At 40.7% G+C, this 20,520-nt stretch overlaps 1 protein-coding gene across 3 annotated transcripts in view; it reads right to left on the reverse strand.

The window, feature by feature from the left end:
• The window catches only part of ETNPPL (ethanolamine-phosphate phospho-lyase), a 40,002-nt gene extending 21,212 nt beyond the window's left edge, over positions 1-18,790 (reverse strand). For 2 of the 3 annotated variants that reach the window (XM_060654465.3, XM_060654463.3), the window contains exons 1-12: positions 18,553-18,789; positions 15,605-15,723; positions 15,170-15,329; positions 12,645-12,719; positions 8,818-8,908; positions 8,062-8,178; positions 5,891-5,973; positions 5,073-5,298; positions 4,024-4,178; positions 3,041-3,130; positions 2,477-2,607; positions 553-620 (exon numbers count right to left, since the gene is read on the reverse strand). In XM_060654465.3, the coding sequence (XP_060510448.3) occupies positions 553-620; positions 2,477-2,607; positions 3,041-3,130; positions 4,024-4,178; positions 5,073-5,298; positions 5,891-5,973; positions 8,062-8,178; positions 8,818-8,908; positions 12,645-12,719; positions 15,170-15,329; positions 15,605-15,723; positions 18,553-18,752 (1,515 nt within the window). In that variant the 5' untranslated portion in view covers positions 18,753-18,789. Of the gene's footprint in view, positions 1-552; positions 621-2,476; positions 2,608-3,040; positions 3,131-4,023; positions 4,179-5,072; positions 5,299-5,890; positions 5,974-8,061; positions 8,179-8,817; positions 8,909-12,644; positions 12,720-15,169; positions 15,330-15,604; positions 15,724-18,552 lie in introns of all 3 variants that reach the window. The other variant, XM_060654464.3, reaches the window with a different exon arrangement.
• Between the last annotated feature and the right edge of the window lie 1,730 nt (positions 18,791-20,520).

Here is a 20,520-nt window from a genome sequence, read left to right on the forward strand (position 1 = left end):
ACTTCAGCTCAGGTCATGATCTCATGGTTTGTGAGTTCCAGCCCCGAGTCGGGCTCTGTGCTGACAGCTCGGAGCCTGGAGCCTGCTTCGGATTCTGTGTCTCCCTCTCTCTCTGCCCCTCCCCTGCTCATGCTCTGTCTCTCTCAAAAATAAATAAACATTTAAAAAATTAAAAAAAAAAAAAAAAGAATGGTGTGCGGGAATCCGAGGCAGCGTCAGGTGACCCTCCAACAGGAGGATGCTTAGGACATTTTTAATCATTTCTCTTTTTATTTTGAAGGCCCTCTTTGCAGGCTGGAGGAGTTTTTTTTCGGAAGGAGGGTATGAGAGTGATCCAGTAATAATGGTTCTTTGGTTTTATTCCTTTCAAGTGGTAGGATGCTTGCCTTGAAATTTAATTGTGCACTCAAAATTGCAACAGTAAGCCAACCCTAGCAAAGGTGGATTTTATTCTAAAAATTATTGTACAGTTTTTTTTTAATTTGCGTTCCTTTCAGTTAATTTTCCAAAGTTTTAACCTTTTCCTCTAAAAACAGAATAGCAGACTCTTACCTTTGTTCTGCACGGAGTATTCTCAGAGGTCACACTCTCACTTCTGGCTCCGATGGCTTCTTCCACAACTACATCAAGGGAGATATAGTGGAGAAGACAGGATAACATAAAATATTTAAAAAAAAAAACATTTTTGGGGCCCCTGGGTGGCTCAGTCGGTTAAGCATCCAACTTCAGCTCAGGTCATGATTTCGCAGTCCCTGAGTTCGAGCCCTGCATCAGACTCTATGCTGACAGCTTCAGATTCTGTCTCCCTCTCTCTCTGTCCCTCCCCCTCTTGTTCTCTCTCTCTCTCTCTCTCAAAAATAAATAAACATTGACAAAATTAAAAAAAAAAATTTGTGGTATCTATAGAAGTACGCTTCATGAAGAATCAAGTAAATGTAATGTGTTTAAAACATGTCACTATTAGAATTGCTGCTTTTAAACTTTTATTGCAGCATTCCATCATTATCATTTACAAGTGGCACTGAACCTGCTAGGTGTGCTTCCTTCACGTTATTCAAAGGAAATTCGGGGCGCCTGGGTGGCTCAGTCGGTTAAGCGGCCGACTTCGGCTCAGGTCATGATCTCGTGGTCCGTGAGTTCGAGCCCCGTGTCGGGCTCTGTGCTGACAGCTCAGAGCCTGGAGCCTGTTTCAGATTCTGTGTCTCCCTCTCTCTGACCCTCCCCCGTTCATGCTCTGTCTCTCTCTGTCTCAAAAATAAAAATAAACGTTAAAAAAAAATTCAAAGGAAATTCTTTGGCCCACGGTCAGTAATGCTCCAGCTCTGAAGTGACTTTGAAGCAATGGTGACAGATTTGCCTATCCTACACTCTTCTACCCGGCCTTTCCAAAGGACCTGCGTTAATGCAGGTGTGTGAGAAAAGTGTGCCAGGGGTGAGTGTGAGTGTGCCCTTGGTCCAAAGACAGTGACTACATCACAAATAACTTGGGCTGACTCTCAACTTTTCCAAGATTGATCATCTATGTTGTATGCTCTGTTATTCCTGGCTTCTCAGCCTTACCCTAACCCCAAACGTCTGAGAAGGGAGCAGAGAAGTTGAATCTTAAAGATATAACTAAAGCAACCCCAAAATATCTTAACGTTGGACAGTACGTTATGTGTTTCAACATGGTTTTTACATTCCTAGTTTACTTTCAATCTCAGTTTATGCTTATAACAGAAAAACAAATTAACCTACCGAATTATATAATATAGGTAATCAAAAGCTAAATTTCTATGACAGGAATAATTCTGAATGGCAAAAAAAAAAACCCTCAAAAGTTAAATGTAATAAGTAAAATAGACAAGTCAAACGGTTCAGCATATAGCAAATGACTGTTGACCTGTAACCTGTAATTTTTATTAATAATGTTTCTTGCATTTTCATGGTACAATGCTGAAATACCATATCCTCCCGCGTCTGTGGTGCACAGTACAATGCAGACATGCAGTTTTTGAAAAGCAAAAACAGATAAGGGCGCCTGGGTGGCTCAGTCAGTTAAGTGTCTGACTCTTGATTTTGGCTCAGGTCATGATCTCACAGTTCGTGGGATCGAGCCCTGAGTTGGGGCTTGGTATTTTCTCTCTCTCCCTTGCTCTCTGCCCATCCTCCACTCTCTCTCTCTCTCTCTCTCTCTCGCTCTCTCTCTCTCAAAAATAAATAAAATAAACTTTAAAAAAAGTGAGAACCAATAAAAATAAAGTTGTGTCAGTTCCTTAAAAACCTAGATCTGTAGTTACGGGAGTGCAAACAGAAATTTTTGATTTAACTAAGAGTCTACATAGTTATTATTTTCTTTTTCTAGTTCTTTTTCTAGTTCTATATACAAAGTCATATGTTCATTTCCAACTGCTTTCACTTCTGTCATGAAGAACAAGCACAATCATATATGACTGGGTGTGGGACAGGGTGGCATCTTAAACATCTGTGAACAGACCTGTTAGAATCTCATCGAGTTGGTCCACCATAAACTTGGCATCTTCTTCAGTGAAGCACATAGGTGGTTTTATTTTAAGCACATTTCTATGAGGTCCATCGGCACTGAGAAGCACTTGCTTTTCTTTCATCCTAATTAGTGCAGGAAATATATGTGAGTGCACACAAATGGTAACTAAGATTATTTAAGAATGATGTAGGGGTGCCTGGGTGGCTCAGTTAAGCATGGACTCTTGATTTCAGCTCTGGTCATGATCTCGGGGTCGAGAGATCCAGCCCCGCATTGGGCTCCACACTGATCGCACAGAACCTGCTTGGGATTCTCTGTCTCCCTCGCTCTCTTCCCCTCCCCCACTTGCAAAAAGGTTCCCTCCCTCTCTAGAAAGAAAAAGAAAAGAAAAGAAAAAAAGAATGATGTGAACACAGAGCAGTTCAATATTCTCATGCATGTGTCTCAAACTTCCCTTATTTGGAGAGGTGGGAGGAAGTAAAGGAAGCTTTCAAATGGGGGGGGGAGGGACATCTTTCAAGCCAGGACACCAGTCAGGTGTGGGGGTGTATTTACTTGTAGATGACATGTTGAGCCTCATCTGTGGCGGGGGTCCTTTTCTGCTGGTCCTTCACCAAGTCAATTCCGATAAACAGGCCAATGCCCCTGAGGAAGGTAAAGAAAGAAAACTTGACAGATACTCTATCAGACACTGCACTGTCACAAAAGATTAACATTGTCCCTAAACCTCATTTTTATTTAAAGCTGGATATGATTCCCTGTAGGGGTAACTGTTATTGATTCTAATCCAAGATACCAACCCACTGTCACAGGTCTTTCTAGTTTTTGAACCAAGTTGTTTTTCTCATCCAGCTTTTTTTTTTTTCTTTACTTAATTGTAAAAGAAAAGTCTTAAAAACAACCTTGTCATACTACTTAGCTTCTCAGGACATTAATGATGATAAATATGTAAAGTTTATATATATCTATGAAAAATATCAAGTTTTCCGGGATGTCATTTTATTTATTTATTTATTTATTTATTTATTTAATGTTTATTTTTGAAAGAGAGAGAATGAGTGGGGGACGAGCAAAGACAGAAGGGGGTACAGAGCTCAGAAGCGGGTTCCATGTTAAGGCAGAGAGCCCAATGTGGGGCTCGAACCCGTGAACCTTGAGATCATGATCTGAGCCGCAGTTGGATGATTAACCTACTGAGCCATCCAGGCGCCCCTCCAGGATGTCATTTTCAATAATTTTTGAAAAATTATTTACAGTTACTTTACGTTCCTTCTTCTCATCTTTTACAGGCTGAAATAATACTGGCTTTATTTTATTTATTTATTTATTTATTTATTGAAGTATAAAAGTCAAGAAAGGTATACACCCAAAAGTTAACAGTGGTGATATCAGGGTTCTGGATAAAGAACAAATTTTGTTTTTTATGTTTTTCAGTATTTTCTAGATTAAATTTTATGTAATTTATTTTAAGTTTATAAGATAAGTTATTTTCATTTGGAAAAGTGAGTAACCATATGACAATCTCATGATAAGCCCACCTGATATCTCCTATTAACGTATGTTTAGCCTTCTGTTTATTGAGTAATTCAGTAAGATAATCCCCCACTCTTGTGGCATTTCCTTGAAGGTCTTCACTTTCAATTACATTCAGGACAGCCAAACCAATAGCAGAAGATACTGGATTTCCTCCATACTGCAGAAAAAAGATAAAAACATAATAGTTGAATTAGTGGTATTGCTTCATCTATGAGAAATTTGGCTCATACATAAGCAGATAAAGATATAATTTCAATAAGTTTTTCTCTTGTGATGGAAACTTTTTAGATTTAGGATATAGTGTGATTCTATTTATTTACGACTGAGTGAAAATTCATTCCGAATCATAGTCTCCATGCCGCATAATTGGTATGAAGGACTATCATGGAATTTATTAGTTCATCCAAACAAAAACGAGACACTGCGTTGGGAACTAAGAATTTCAGAATGTGGTTCAGTGAGGGGGATGTGGACTTCAGTCCCTGAACAGTTGTGTGAAAACAGCTACGCAATGACATTTTCTCCAAATAATTTATGTCCTTGGTTTGAATCTTACTATTAGTTGTCACAAGTCCTAATACACATACTGCACAAACTATAATAATTTTTCCAAGCTTAAAGTTCATGACTTTTGGGGGTAAAACCAAGGAAATAAAATTTCCCAAAGATAGAAAATTTAGTATCTCCTGTGACAGCCATATAACATTTATAGTACTGTATCATCTAAACACTTTAGAAATGCTTGGGGAATTTAAATGTGATACAAAATAAAGGCGATCATATCATCTGTGAGTGAAACATAACCTGTAGAGTTTAGTAAGGCAACCATTTATTACAAGAACAGTTAATCATTTTAGGAAGGGGAAAGATACACAAGGAAAAATACAAGAATTATGCCAGATAGAATGAAATATGGTTAGATCCAAGTTTGGCTAGTGTCCTGGGGTGGTTAGCTGGCAATACTGAACTTTATTCTTTATTACATTGGCAAGAAGTATAAGAACATGCATTACTTTTCTCTCTTAGCATAAACTGGGAGGCCAAAATTTACCGTATTGAAGTATTCCATCCCAGAACTGCTGAAGGCCTCTGCAATTTCTTTGGTTGTTACAACACACGCCATTGGGTGGCCATTGCCCATTGGTTTCCCCATCGTGACAATGTCTGGAACAAAATCTTCACCATGCATTTGGAAGCTCCAGAAATGTTTCCCAACTCGGCCAAAGCCCACCTGAACTTCATCAGCTATAAACACACCTCCTGCTCTGTGTACATATCTGAAAAGCAAAAAGGAAATCTAATGCCTTCGGGTCACGGAGGGTCCCCAAACCCACCCACGAAGATATAGATTATGGAGGACTTGAAAAAATGTCGTTAACTTGAGGTTTGTAATCATTGTCAAAAACATTTCAGCGCTCAAATCCCCAAAGCATCTACGTGATGTCACTGACTTTGCAATATAATCACATTATTTCCAGATTAGACATATTCTATATTATGGAGGTTTGTGCTGCTTGATGTAAGCTCTACTGTGGCATTTTAAGTGGGAAGAGAAAGAAGTGAACCAGTAGTGTTTAGCAGGGTTAATCTTCCAATTTTACTGATTGGTAAGCATGGGCACCAGCCAGAGAGGATGCCAGGCTGGGGAATGGAGCAGGGTCCTGGAGGCCCCCTGCTGGACCACAACACCCTTTATTTGCTGGATCTTGGAAAGGTGGAGGGGCTCCGGGGAGTCCCGGTGTGGCAGGCATGCCTAAGTGGCTCTTCACCAGCTAGTCTGCAAGTACTTCAATATTTTAACCAGTATGGCCTTGTAGAACTGTCACAGAGCCTTCAGTCTGACCAAGGATGCCCAAGTCAAGTACATACTCTGCCACTTTCTGGAAGTAGCCTGCTGGAGGAATTATTTGTCCGCCACAACTCTGCATGGATTCAGCAATAAAGGCAGCAATCTACACAAGAGAAGATGGGGTCAAAGTCCATTAGGTTCCCCTTGAACCCCCTAAAAACGAGGACTTTTTATAGAGCAGGTTATTTTGGGTGGGAATGTGCCTGTGGCAGGTGTCAGACAGGCCATTTGATGACCAAGAAAAGATGTCCGTGCTGGAAATGCAAACTGATCTGAAGCATCAGTTTCGGAAATTCCACAGTACCAGTGGAACGGTGGAGAGGGCGACTTCCATTTCTGTTACTAATTTAAATGCAGTGTTTTCATGAGGACTGGCTGAACGAGAATGATGTTTGGATCAGTCTTTGATATGAACTTCTAAAAAATTACCCAGGTTCTAAACCCATTCCTGTGGCGCCTGTTTCCTCAGCTTGGTGAATGAGGATTGCTTGCGCCCGGAATCTGCTCTAAGGAAAGGGGAGAGTGACTTGTGGCCACGCGCTTTAGTTACTGCGCCTTATTTCTACTTCTTACCCTGACCCAGGCTTAACTCAATGGAATTAGGCAGTTCACAAAAGGAACTGCAGATGAAATGCTCTGGAGGGGAAGAAAATGGGGGCAGAAAATAGATACCACTGAATCAAGCAGAGAAAGCATAGACATAGTATGAGATACGAAGTCAAAAGAACCAGACTACATCTTAGTAACTCTATTACCTTGGCTTACGTTCTTCCCTTTGGAATATTTCATTTACTAGCTATAACATGAAGCCACTGGACTTAAGAGATTGCTTCTCTAAAATTCCCTGACCTTGTAAGCACATCTAATATTCTGAAGCATCCATCTTCTATTTGCTCATTGCTTTCAGCATTCTTAACAGGAAAGCATCAATTCAATAACTACTGAATGCTAATGTGCTCCAAAAGCTATGGGAACCTTTGCAGCAGCAAAAAGACCATGTGATCTTAATAATGTAAGCATTTCCCTGGAAGAACTGTTTACCGTTTGTGTAAAGAAGAATAGGCTATGCTTGAATAAGAAAAGCCAAAAATCAAAACAAAACAAAACAAACAAACAAAAAGGAAAGCATATGAAGCTCCCCACAACAGGTAGAGCTGAGGGCTAGCTGCGCAGATAGCACATCTGAAGATATGGAAAATGAACGGAATGGAAAAAAAACAGTTAAGAAATGCAAATGACTCTCCAGGCACTAAGATAAAAATATTTGAATTGGAAAAAGCAAAGACTTCCTTTTCATCAAAATGGAGGGTTTTTTTTTTATTACCATGTTGATGCCATAAGCCAGTTTAAACGCAAAGCACATGTCAGGGCGCCTGGGTGACTCAGTTGGTTAAGTGTCCTGTCGGACTTCGTCTCAGGTCATGATCTCGCAGTTCCTGAGTTCAAGCCCTGCGTCGGGTTCCATGCTGACAGCTGGGAGCCTGGAGCCTGCTTCCGATTCTGTGTCTCCCTCTCTCTCTGCCCCTCCCCTACTCGTGCTCTGTCTCTCTGTCTCTGTCTCTGTGTGTGTGTGTTATGTGTGTCTCTCTCTCAAAAATAAATAAACATTCAAGGCAAAGCACATAAGTAACCCCCAAATGGGCTGAGAATTGATGTTAAGCTAGTAGGGTGACGACTGAGAAAATGGAAACTCTTACTCTGGGGGATTCTGGTGCTGTCTTAGAAGTCTAGGTTCAGATTGGAGAAACATCTTTTCTGCCTTGGCTAACCCGGGCTGTGCAGCTTCGGGACAGTTGAACCAGTTCAAGGGAAGCACCAAGGCGTCCTGGGCCTGGGAGCCTGCACTGGTTCTGAGGTCCCAGGACCACTGTGCCTCTTCCCCTCCCTCCATCATTTGGAAGAGTCTTTCCTAATCCTCTCCTCCCCTACCCCTTTGGACCATAGTCTGCCTCCCACTGAGAAGGGGAGAATTAAGCCATAGTGATTGCATTTCTAGAATAAATAAAAATAGATAGTTTTAGAGGCATGATTATAATAATGAACTTTTAAAAATATGAACCAAGTGAAACGTAAGCAGAGAAGAACAAAAAGGGCATTGCGCTCTAATCCTTTTCGCCTCTCCAATTCTCACAATGATTTCAATCCATCTTATAAACAATGTTAAGATGTTTTCAAAGCTGCAGATACCAACCTTCCTTCCACTGTTATGAGCTTCTTCAATAATTTTCTTCACTTCATCTGCATAAGCGCCGGCTGGGTCTGCATGATCTTCTCTGTATTTTCCTCTGTAAGTATCTGGAGTTGGTGCCTGAAAACAATCAAATGGTAGAGTTTCTCAAGATTTACTTCTCGGACAAATGAGCCTTAAAAAAAAGGCATTTCGGGGTGTCCGGGTGGCTCAGTCAGTGAAGCGTCCGAATCTTGATTTCAGCTCACATCATGATCTCACGGTTCACAGGTTCGAACCCTGAGTTGGGCTCTGTTTTAATGCTTCAACAATTTGATTGATTTCTTTATTGTCTTTCCTATTTATTTTACTTCATAACTCTGTATAATAATGTAGCATAGAGCAATTTAGTTTTAAGACATTCATACACAGTAGATTCAACTCTGAATTTCAAGCTGGCATCAGTGACAGAAAAAGTAATTGAAGACCAAAGGCAAAAATAAAATAAAATAAAATAAAATAAAATAAAATAAAATAAAATGACAACTGTAAATACTAGCTTTCACTACAACTGTACTAATTTGCTCATTGTGACACTCATCAATGGATTTTAAACCACGTCCTGTCATTAACTAGCCTTTTGACTTTAGTAAGTCACATAACTGCTTTAAATCTTAGTTTCTTTTTCATAGTTTTATTTTGATGAAAGGATCGGACTGGATTATCACTAGGCATTCTTCCAGTTCTAACTTTCTGATTCTTGGATTCTAAGATACTTACCACATGCACAAATTCTTTCTTGACATCTTTGCCCTTTCGGAATTTGTATGGACTGATCTCAATTAAAGATGATAGGTGACCATGGTAAGCACTGAAAAGAAAAAGAACAGTAACCAAAATCACTCAGCAAAGGATGTTTTTGTAGTATATGAAAAACAGTATTCCTAATCATCCGGGGAGAATCTAAACCTTGGTGCCAGATTTAATTCTACGGGATCTAAGTTTTCATGGCAAGACTGGCATTTAATTTGTCCAGTTCTCCTTATTCGTGTAATAAAACACATAGGAAACCAAGTATGTGTCCCATAGACAATTTTTTTTTCAACAGGAAAAAAACCCTTAATTTCTTAGGATGATATTAGATGTACTAAATTATATTGTCTACATGTAAAAAATTATTTTCTATAGCTTCATGAAAAACTTTGTAAGTATGTATTCTTTAAATGTATTTGACAGTTACATTCTAGTAAATTTTAAAAATAACTTCATATCCCAGAATGGGCTGTGTTTCTGTCTGGAATGGTTTCTGTGGGATGTCTGATTGCATGGGCTGGCCAAATACAAGTCAGGAAGAGCATGAGATCTCTTCAAGAAGAACTCAGATTGAGAGGTAGCCAAGTGGCTATGAGATTCCTTTCTCTCACTTAAAATACAGGTGGCTATAATATACCCTTTTCTGTTTCTTTCCCAAAGGCATAATTAAGAGATCTGGAAAAGAAATTTTAAAAAGCCCAGGAATAGATAAAACAAAGAGAGAAGACTTCCCTTAGCATAGATTAACGCATGCTACAAAGCCATAGTAATAAAGTTAGTATGCAGAATAAGAACAAGGAGAAGACTGGGGCAGAAAAGGACCTCAGAGACACATCCACACATAAATGTAACACAGTGGACACCAGGGGGGTTTCATACAAGGCAGCAGAAGAAAATGAAGAACATTTTCATTATATGGGGAGTGCAGTGGGTGTAGAGGGAGAGATATTAGCAAAACTTAGAAGACACAAATTGTACAATGAAAATTTTATCTATTTGATTTGATCAAAATTAAAGATTCCTGTTGAAGGATATCATGGACAAAGCTAAAAGACAGATGATAGGGAAGGAAAGGATATTTGAAATGTCTCAAACTAAAAGAGATTAACTCTATGGTGGTTCTTAACTCTGCCTGCATAGTAGAATCACTTGGGGAAACTTAAAAATATATACTTCTGATTTTCTTTACTCGGTCTGGGGTGGGGCCCAGGCACTGGCATTTAAAGAAATTTCCTAGGTAATTTTAAGACACAGTCAAGGTTGAGATCTTTTGATCTAGACTATACAAGTAAACACAAACCAACAAGAAAAGGATGGGAACCCCAACAGAAAAATGGGCAAAGAACATGAACAAGTAATTCTCAGAAGAGAAATCACAAATGCATGTAAGTTTATGAAGAGATACTCAAACTCATCATTAGAAAGCTGCAAAGTAAGACAACATTGATATCATTTTATAGTCACTGGACTGGCCAAAATTACAAAAAAAAAAAAATGAGAAAGCAGGATACTATTAGGTTTTGGTGGGGATAGAGGGAAATAGAAAATTTCATGCACTGTGTAGAGTGTTGCAACCATTCTGGAAACTGATCTGGTAGTATTTAATCACATTAGCACCATAGTACCCCTATGGACTAGCAATCCTGTTTCCGGGTGTTTACCCCTAAGCGCTTCTTAGAAAGGTCCATAAGGGCACATGTACAAGGATGCTCATTGCAGACCCACTTGTGGTAGCTAGGAGCAACGGACAGTGACAGTATCCATCAGTGGGGGGAACCACATGTAGCTACTGAGCACCTAAAATGCATTGGCTCTGAATTGAGATGTGCAATAAGTGTAAAACATACACTGGATTTAAAGATTTAAAATATGAAAAAAGAGGGGCACTTGGGTGGCTCAGTCTGTTCAGCATCTGACTTCGGTTCAGGTCCAATCTCACCATTTATGAGTTCGAGCCCCACATCAGGCTCCGTGCTGACAGCTCACAGCCTGAAGCCTGCTTTGGGTTCTCTGTCTTCCTCTCTCTCTGACCCTCCTCCATTCAAGCTCTGTGTGTCTCTCTCTCTCAAAAATAAATAAATGTTAAAAAATTTTTAAGAAAAAGAGAAAAATCTCAATATATCTTACATCGATTAACTATTGAAATGATATTTGCAAATATATTGGCTACTGGAAAAATTTAAATGTCCTATGTGGCTCACATATTTCTATCAGACCACACTGAATTAGAAAAATAGATGTACATCTAGCAATATAGTCTTGAAACAGTGCTGAGGGGGAAAGTTTGAAACAGAAAAAGATCTATGACAATTTTTATAAAATTAAAACAGATTCGCAAAATATAATATATAAGAACACAAAAATAAAAGATATACACTAGACACATTAGAATAGCTGTCTATAGGTGAGGGAGAATGGAAATTTAAAAAGAACCAACAAATCAACTGTGGTAGGCAGAACAATGCACCCCCCCCCCCCCCAGATGCCCACATTCTAGTCCTTGGAACCTAGGAATATGATAGATGGCAAAGGGAACCTTGCAGATGTGATTAAATTAAGAATTTTGAGATGGAGAGATAATCCTGGAGAGTCAATGTAATCACAGGTGTCTTTACAAGTGAAAGGAGGAGGCAGGGGGTTGGTGGTCAGAGGTTGAGGATGGAAGGGGGGGGCAGGGCGGTGGAAGGGAGGGACTCCAAGCAAGGAATGCAGGCAGCCTCTTGAAGCCCGGCAAGGCAAGAAAACAGAAGGAGCCTTCAGAAGGAGCACAGTTCTGTTGACACCTTGATATTGGCCCCATGAGACCCATTTTGGATTTCTGACCTATTCTCTCTGTGAGAGAATACATTTGTGTAGCTTTAACCACTAAATCTGTGGTAATCTGTTATAGCAACAATAGAAAATGAATATGCCACTCAGCACATAAAACAAGAGAAGCCTGTATAAGGGCAAGAAATGAAGAAGTTCAATTTAAGCTTCTGCGTCTGATATTAGTGGAGAGGTAGAAAAAAAATAAAAGAAAAAAATCTTAATAAGGAATGGAGGTTGTCAGCTTTCTTGTTTAAATGTAAAAATTCATGTTTAGAAGGTGAGATTAAATGACTGTTAATAGTCACAAACTGAGAAAGTACTATCTTTTACTTGGTTTCTAAAATAAGAAATTTGTCCTAAATTGTTGGGGTCCCTGGGTGGCTCAGTTGGTTAAGTATCCGGCTTCGGCTTAGGTCATGATCTCAAGGTTCGTGAGTTAGAGCCCAGCGCTGAACTCTGCACTGACAGCTTGGAGCCTGAAGCCTGCTTGGGTTTCTGTGTCTCCCTCTCTCTCTGCCCCTCCCTAGCTTGTGCTTTCTTTCTCTCTCAAAAATAAATAAATAACATTAATTTTTTTTAATTTGCCCTAAATCATTATCTTTTAAATTAATTACAGTGGATAATCACAATAATGATGAGAATGTATAGAGTTTTAAGACATCAGTTATGTTTTTATTTTGAGAACAATTGAGTTATGCAGTGTGGTGGCTCAACAAACAGTTAATGTGTAAAAAGCAAGCCCTGATTCATGCAAAGCCCATTAGCCATGACCACAGCATCCAAGAGATCCTCCCCTGTTTGCAGGAACTTCAACAGAATTAGGTATTCTCCAGGCCTAAGCTGGCCTTGATACCTTAATACAGAATAAAAATCATTGTGCCGCCCTCCTCCACATGGGCTTGTGGTATTTGGTATGGCCAGGACCAATACGATTTTGTGTCTGAAGGAGCTTCTTGCTTAGAAGTCTTGCATCCAAAACTTACTGGTCAAGAGTGATCACATCTTGGTGGCCTCTGAACTGCCGAGCCAAGCGTAAGGCTAAGTCATTGGCTTCAGATCTAAGATAACACAGAGACAGGGATCAACATGACATAAGCTTAAAAAAAAATGTTTCAAAATGTTCATTACCAAAGTTGTAAGATCCCAGTTATTCAGAAATGGATGGAGAAGTAAGTTGCAGTCCTCTCTTTCCCCTTTAGTCTTGCTCACTCAGCAAATCTCACTTCATCCTTCTAATACAAGTTCCCCAGAGGTCTTCAATAAGGAATGAGACACACAGAAGAAACCCAATTCAAAGGATATGCTGCTCAGTTCAAATTTCAGCCTAGTTCAGCCACATTAGTAGGTGGCGGACTTGGAGGATGTCAGGAAGCCCGCGTTAAGCCTCATCTCGGAGGAATGGCAGTGCGACAGCCCCTTAATTGGAGCACAAAACTAAGTTGTACTGACCCAATATTTGATCAGCTCCTCATTGATACAATGGAGATCATAATTTTTCTTTCTGGTTTTGGCAGTCTAAATATACTACTCAGACACAGAGGAAGAAAATAATCATTTGTGGGATGTTTGCTCTCTGCCAGACATCATATGGAGTGTTTTGGTTGCATTTATTCTCAGAACTCCTCTGTATGGCGGGGGCTGCTGTCTCCTTTGTATGGATGAAGCAATGCCTCAGAGAGGTTAAGGAGCTCTCTGAGCTCTCACAGCTAATAAGAGGTAGAACCAGCATTCAGACCGTTTAACTTAGGATTATGCTTTGCACCATCCCAGGCTCTGCTGCCTCTAGTCTCTGGTGACAGTGCTCTTGGAAGCAATCCCTTTTTGACAGTGTAGGATTCTTTAGAAGTGAAAGGTAAATATTATGGTATTTAATTCATTGAAGGCAAAGAAATGCTTTATAACAACAAATTGGATCCTAAAATTTCTTCATTCTTTACAAAGAAAAAGGAATGATCTTCTGCCTACAAAATTGGTTTTAAAATCTCATTGAAAAGAGAAATGTGAATCACAATATCATATGATCAAACAGTTACAGAATTTCTAATAGTTTTAATCATATATACATACACATAATTTTTAAAATATGAGTTTAATGCTGTATGTGCAAGTCTCCTCCCAATATAATATTGCACTCTGAGCTTTTCACATGTCACTATAAATGTATTTTCAAACACATATTTTTAACGTCTGCAGAATATTCCATAGAATGGATACAGAATAACTTGAATTTATGGAACTTAAAAGTTGGAACATATCTATTCTTTTGAATTTAGTCCTTCCTTTTTTTGTATTTGTGTTAGGGAAATGTTTAATTGCCTAAGAAAACAAGTCAATCAAAAGTCTTACAGGGGCGCCTGGGTGGCTCAGTCAGTTAAGCGTCCGACGTTAGCTCAGGTTATGATCTCACGGTTCGTGAGTTCGAGCCCCATGTCGGGCTCTATGCTGACAGTTCAGAGCCTGGAGCCTGCTTCAGATTCTGTGTCTCTCTCTCTCTGCCCCTCCCCTGCTCACCCTCTATTTCTCTCTCAAAAAATAAATAAACATTAAAAAAAATTTAACAAAAGTCTTACAAAAGTTATATCCGTTTAGTAGAATTCCTTCTTTGCTGAAATCCATTATTCGTGCTTCAAAAAAACTGCCCAGGCCCTACTGATTTTTTAAAAAAATTTTTAAATGTTTGTTTACTTTTGAGAGAGAGAGAGAGACAGAGTACGAGTGGGGGAGGGCAGAGAGGGAGACACAGAATCTGAAGCAGGGTCCAGGCTCTGAGCTGTTTATACAGAGCTGAAGTCGGATGCTTAACCGACTGGGCCACCCAGGTGCTCCTTTATTTAAGAAAAATTTTTTTAATGTTTTATTTATTTATTTTGAGAGAGACAGGGTGAACAGCGGAGGGGCAGAGAGAGAGGGGGAGAGAGAGAGAGAGAGGAAGAGAGAATCCCATGCAGGCTCCGCAGGATGTGGGTCTCCAACTCACCAGAACATGAGGTCATGACTGAGCGGAAATCAAGAATCCGAGGCTTAAGAGGCTGAACGACCCAGGCAGGGGGTCCCTATCAATTTTTTTAGCTGCTTCCTCTAGTGTCTGAAGAGGTGAGTGTCATACGACTGGTTAGGTTTTGTCACGTGAGAACCAGCTTGGATATTTTTGCCATGGTTACAACCCAGGTGTCTCTCCTTTAGGGATACTAAAGCATTCTAGATATGCTTTCCTTACCTTTCACCAAGGGAAGCCCTGGTAATAAAAAGTTGAGTGACATACACATGTTAATCATCAGTGGCTGTGCCAAAAACCCTGGAGCATGCCGTCCACAAGCTCATGGAGCAAAAGCAGAAGAAAACCAAACCGGCAGGGCCCCCGCGTGTGTTCACTTAATAAGTGGCAAGAATCTCAGAAAAACTTTTTAGACGTCTGTGCTCCACCACAAATCAAAAAGAAAGATACGTGTGAGAGAGTAAACAAAGAGATGAGTGGGAATGGGGGTGGGTGGGAAACTTCGAAACATACCCTGAGTTTGTAAAATAGCAAACAGAGAGCGTCTCCGGCAGGGTTGCTGAAAGGCGCCTGGCATACTCAACAATATTGTCATGAAGGAATCGAGAATTTGTGTTTAGCAGTTCCATCTGTTTCAGGGCAGCCGTGACCACTTCCGGGTGACAGTGTCCCACTAGAATTTAGAAGACAAAGCAAACAAACAAAGAAATTACAATTTTAAATTCCTGGGCAGTGAGGGGGATTCTGAAGCAAGAAAAAGAGAAAAAGAAAAAGTTGAGCTTCCTTCTCTCCCATGTTGCTCTGTAACTTTTCCTGGCAGGGACGACTGACCCCATTCAGCCAAGGAGCTGCAGCCATTGGCAATTCCTGGGACAAATATCAGTGGTGCTCTGTCCGCCTTACTCCACAAACGTATCCTTCACGGCACAACAAAGACAGGACATGTACCGTGCGCCACGTTGTTGATGCAGTCCAGGTACTGTTCACCTCTCTCGTCAAACATGTACTGCCCCTGGGCTCGCACTATTTTGATGGGATCCGCAGCAAAGAACACTTTGCATGAGGGCCTAGAGATAATGAAAGGAAACACGTTGGTCTGGGAGGACTGCTCGGTGTTTTTCCTTTTCAATGAAGGTCATGATCAGTGGAAAATTACAGTTACATAAAGGAAAGGGAAACACAACCTGGGTGACATACATTTAAAAAAAATTTTTTTCATATTAGCCTGGAACCTTTCACCTTAATCCCCCATTCGTGACCCTGCTCATATATTTCATGTATTTGTTATATGAAATTTGCCATGATTTGACAACTCAGTTTAGAGGCACATGGATCAACTCTGACAGCTCTAATTACACCAACCAATAACTAATTTTCCTTTGGGAAGTTTTGTTCTACCAGAAAAAAAAACAAAAAAACAAAAAACTTTTTTTTTTTTAAGGTTGACTATGTTCAGGAACTGATAAATATTACAAATATTTAATCCTCCCGACAATCATATGAAATAGGGTTATTATTCTCATTTTTATAGGTGAGGAAACTGAGGCTCAGAAAAATCAAGACACTTGTTCAAGATTACACAGCCAACAAGTGAAAAAAAAACCTGAATTTGATAGTAGACTGTCCTAATACCATAGCTCAAGTCAGTATCTGCTTGTTTTCTCCCTCTCCCTTTCTGATCTAATTGATAAGAAATGAATAGCACTAAAAGCTAAATATAAATAAATTGGTATTAAATACTATAAAAGAGATTTTATAGGAGACCATTCCCATGTCTTTTGAGTGGTACTTGTCCTGTATCAAATGGATTTTCCATTCTTAAATAATGAAATCCAATTATTCTTCTAATCCCTTAATCCATTATTTTGAGCATAATAAAAAGTCATCCATATTTTGGGTTACTTGGATGACTGTCTGGAATATAAATTTTAGAATGCTTGGAGTATAAATTTTAGTAACATAGAAACATCACGAAAGTTTTTTTTATCTTAGCTCTATGGATATGTAGAAAGTAAAATAGAATATATTATTTTTATTTTGGTGATTTTGCATGCACAAAAAAGTGCCACATGCATTGGAGGTATTTTGGAAGGTAATGAAATGCTTACATATTAAATTGAAAGTATTTTATTTATTGCGTATAAGTAAAGTAAAATACTTTACTTTAGAAAGTATTTTAATTATTACATATAGGTAATCTTAATTTAAAATTGCCTCAGATTAAGCATCATCAGTTAAAAGGAAACTAATATTTAATGAGAATGTCTTATTAGCTCAAACCCAACTGTTAGTTTATACTCCCCGTTAAAAGCCAAAGGAAACTTTTGTCATGAATGTGGGCTAGTAACTTCAGACTGCATCCTCCCTTGCTAACGGTACTTTACACGTTGCACTCAGACTTCAGGTAAAATTTTTCAGGGCTGTCCATGGTGATATTCCTCCTTTCCCAAAATTTCTTCTGCTCACACTAGAAACCATTGGGTTTTCACTGGAATCTAATTATATAGGATTGAAAACTAACAGAAAAAGACAAGGGGGTGATTGAGTAACGAGAGAGGAATGGGACCATTTTGGCTTCCGCTATGCCGGGTTGAGAGAGTTCCTTCCAAGCAATCTCCCAACAGGCCATCTAGAAACGTCTGGGTTGAGACCAGGAGACCAGTAGGAGCAACCGCCTAGCATTTCTCAGAAGTAGATACTAGTTCTTTTCTTTCTTGCGTCCCTAGTCCTCTCTCAAGTTTACCCATGACAGTGCTTGTTAATTACATGTGAGTATTGCAGGCCTTTGATTTTACAGTGGCCACAATCATCATCTATATTTACATGTGCCTTTTTAGAAACCAGATCATGCTTATTAATCTCACTTGCTCACTCCTGTGAAGCAGAATGTTATTCCTACTCCCACAGAAGAGGAAATTAAAGTAATCTGACAGAGGTCACACAGGTAACATGACACCCTACTAGGACCAGAGCCCAGGTCTGACCTAACATTCAGTGCTGTAAGCTTACCGGTATTTTACCGAGTCGTTTATAAAACGCGCAAAACAAAAGGAGACTGGAAAGAACATTGCATTTTTTCATTGTAATGAGGGCACAGCTTATTTTACCCTTAACAAAGTGTCTTTTAAGGTTTTCTTCTGGTTGGATTAACCCTTTATCTCCTAACCACGCAAGCAAGAAGAAAAAGTTCACTTTAAACAAAAGTTGTCAGAATTAGTTTGTTTTCATAGCCACTGTCGAAAATATTTTTGAGGGGCGCCTGGGTGGCTCAGTCGGTTAAACACCCGACTTCTGCTCAGGCTCAGGTCATGATCTTCGGGTTGGTGAGTCTGAGCCCAGAGAATGGGCTATGCGCTGACAGGTTAGAGCTTGGAGCCCGTTTGGGATTCTGTCTGTCTGTCTCTCTCTGTTCCTCCCCAGCTAAAACTCTGTCTCTCTCTCTCTCTCTCTCTGAAAAATAAAGATTAAAAAAAATTTTTTTTAAATATCTTTGAGTTCACAGTTTTGAGAGCTTTCGGGTTGGTGGGATTTGGCGGAGGGCTACCCATCTCCGTCTCAGCCCCCATCCCTGGAATAGTTCCCCTCCTAGATCTATTAACCCTCGTGGGACAACTCTCGCAGCCGCCGGCAGCTCCCAGGCAGCGGCGGGGGGCAGAGCGCCCGGACTGCGCGGGAGCAGGCTGGCGGCGTTCCCTCCCGGCAGAGGCGCGGCGGGCACCGGGGGCTGGCGCGGCGGGCGGGCTGCGGCGCGAGTGCGCAGGTGCGGCTGCCGGGCGGCGGCGTCTCGCGCTCGGCGGGCCACCGCCCCGGGGGGCCTCGGCGCGCCGCGTTCTTGCTCGCCCGCTACCTGCCCCGCTTCGGCTCCCCGCCCCTGGCGCTAGTTACCGAGCCCTCACCCGATGTGCTTCCTCCTCAGCGCCAGGGTGTCCTGCTTGCTGTACAGCTCGCACATGGTGGCGCGGCTGCCGGGCGCTCCTCGGCTCTCCCTCTCGCCTGCGAGCGCCTGCCTCGCGAGGCTGCCCCAGCGGCCGGCCTTTCCCGCCGCGGTCCCTCGTGGGGTCCCCTCGCCCGGGGCGTCTGGAGTCACTGGTGGCATCAACTAGCTGGGGTCATCTCCCTTTTAAGTCTTGCCCTGCCTTTGCCCTTCGCCAAGCCCCACCCTCCTGTTCCCCCTCCTCCGCCCGGGTGCCCGCTTTGGCGAGTCACCGGACTAGCCACTCATTCGCCACCACCCGTGCCCCTCAACTAACTGACTCCGGCTCCTGCCCTGCGGTTCCCACTACCCCTCCCAATCGTTGCTACTTCTTTGGACTCGCCTTTGATTTCCCGAACTCGACCTTGCCTTTGCCTTTCTTCCTCTTCTGCCCGCGAATTCACTCCTTCCCACTTTCTTTCTTGTTTCTTTTTGGTGTATCCCATTGTGTTCTTGTAAACGTTCAAAGATAGGCGCTCTCTGGAGATCAGATCCTACCACTGTAGGGTCTCACAGTGAGCGTATTCCAATACCAAAACCTATCATAACTAAAGTAACGTCACATGCCCTAAGGATCAGTGACAGGGACGCAGCCAGATACTTGTTGGGAATGATAACTCAGTGTTTCAAAGATCTACTGTAACAGTAATTACACTTCTAATTTCTCTCCTACTATACGGATTATGAAACATATTCACGTGATTTACCTGGTTCAGTCCTCCAAACCCTGAGAAATGATGAGGAGAGTTGTTATGCCATTAACATAAGACGAAAGAGATTATTCCCTGTCGCATGATTACATGTCTATCTGGTGGTGCATTTGGAATTTATTCCTAAATTTCTTGACTTCCTTTGGGATGATCTTCACACACTGATCAAATTGGAAGTTCAATATCTGGACAAAGTTAATGCTGATTAACTATAACATTAAGTCATAAATTATCTTAAGAACTACAGATCATCTGATTTAACTTCCCTGTTCTGTCGATAAGAACAACGAGGCACAGAAAAGGTCTTATTCAAGGTCATGCAACTATTAGCCATAGAGTTTAAACTAGAGCATTTCCTTCTTTCTGTGTTTTGAAAGGCAGCAAAGAAAGCTTAATTTACCTATAGCAACGCACTTGAAGAATGTTTGCAGATGATCTTTTTCTTGAATGAAGTTATTAATTTACATTACGGCATTTTCTTGAATGAAGTTATTAATTTACATTACGGCATTTACATTACGGCATTAATGTAATTTACATTATATTAATACTAGAGGTAGTATTATTGCATTGCCTAGGATAGGCTGAGAAATAGGGTCCTATGACCAACAGCGTGGTAAGAATTCTAGGTGTTATAAATGAAGGGCAGAAGGCACTTACGAATCTTCCAAGAAATCCTAATCATGTAATCTTGGCCCAGCCCCATACTTGAAAGATGATGCCAAATGTACATTTATTCTCAAAACACCTAGCTAGACCTGGCGAAGTCACAGATAGTCACTCTTTTTCTATAAACCTCCATGGTTTCTTGTTTTGCCCAGTGCTTTAAAATATGTTCTGTAAATAACGATGGACCAAGAGTCTTAGGGTCTAGATCTGGTTCTTTCATAAACTAGTTAGGCTTCTTGACCTTTTGGAGGCCACATTTCTTTGTAGTAAAAAACAAAAAATCTCCTTTTGACTCAAAGCATTGTAAAGAGGGCTTAAAAGAGATCATGACTGTAGAATGTGTGGTAAGATTGTTGTTAAGACCTCAATGTTCCTACCTTTTTTTTTCCTTTAATACCTGACCTCTCAGCAGAGTTATCACTCCTTTCTCCTTGAATCACTTACTCTTATAAATTCTTGGCACCTGGGCCCTTTCTTTTCTCTGTGCTCTTCCCGGAGCTAATCCACCACAA

The sequence above is a fragment of the Panthera onca genome, chromosome B1 (genome assembly GCF_046562875.1).
Source record: "Panthera onca isolate mPanOnc1 chromosome B1, mPanOnc1 haplotype 2, whole genome shotgun sequence".
NCBI classification, from domain to species: Eukaryota; Metazoa; Chordata; class Mammalia; order Carnivora; family Felidae; genus Panthera; species Panthera onca.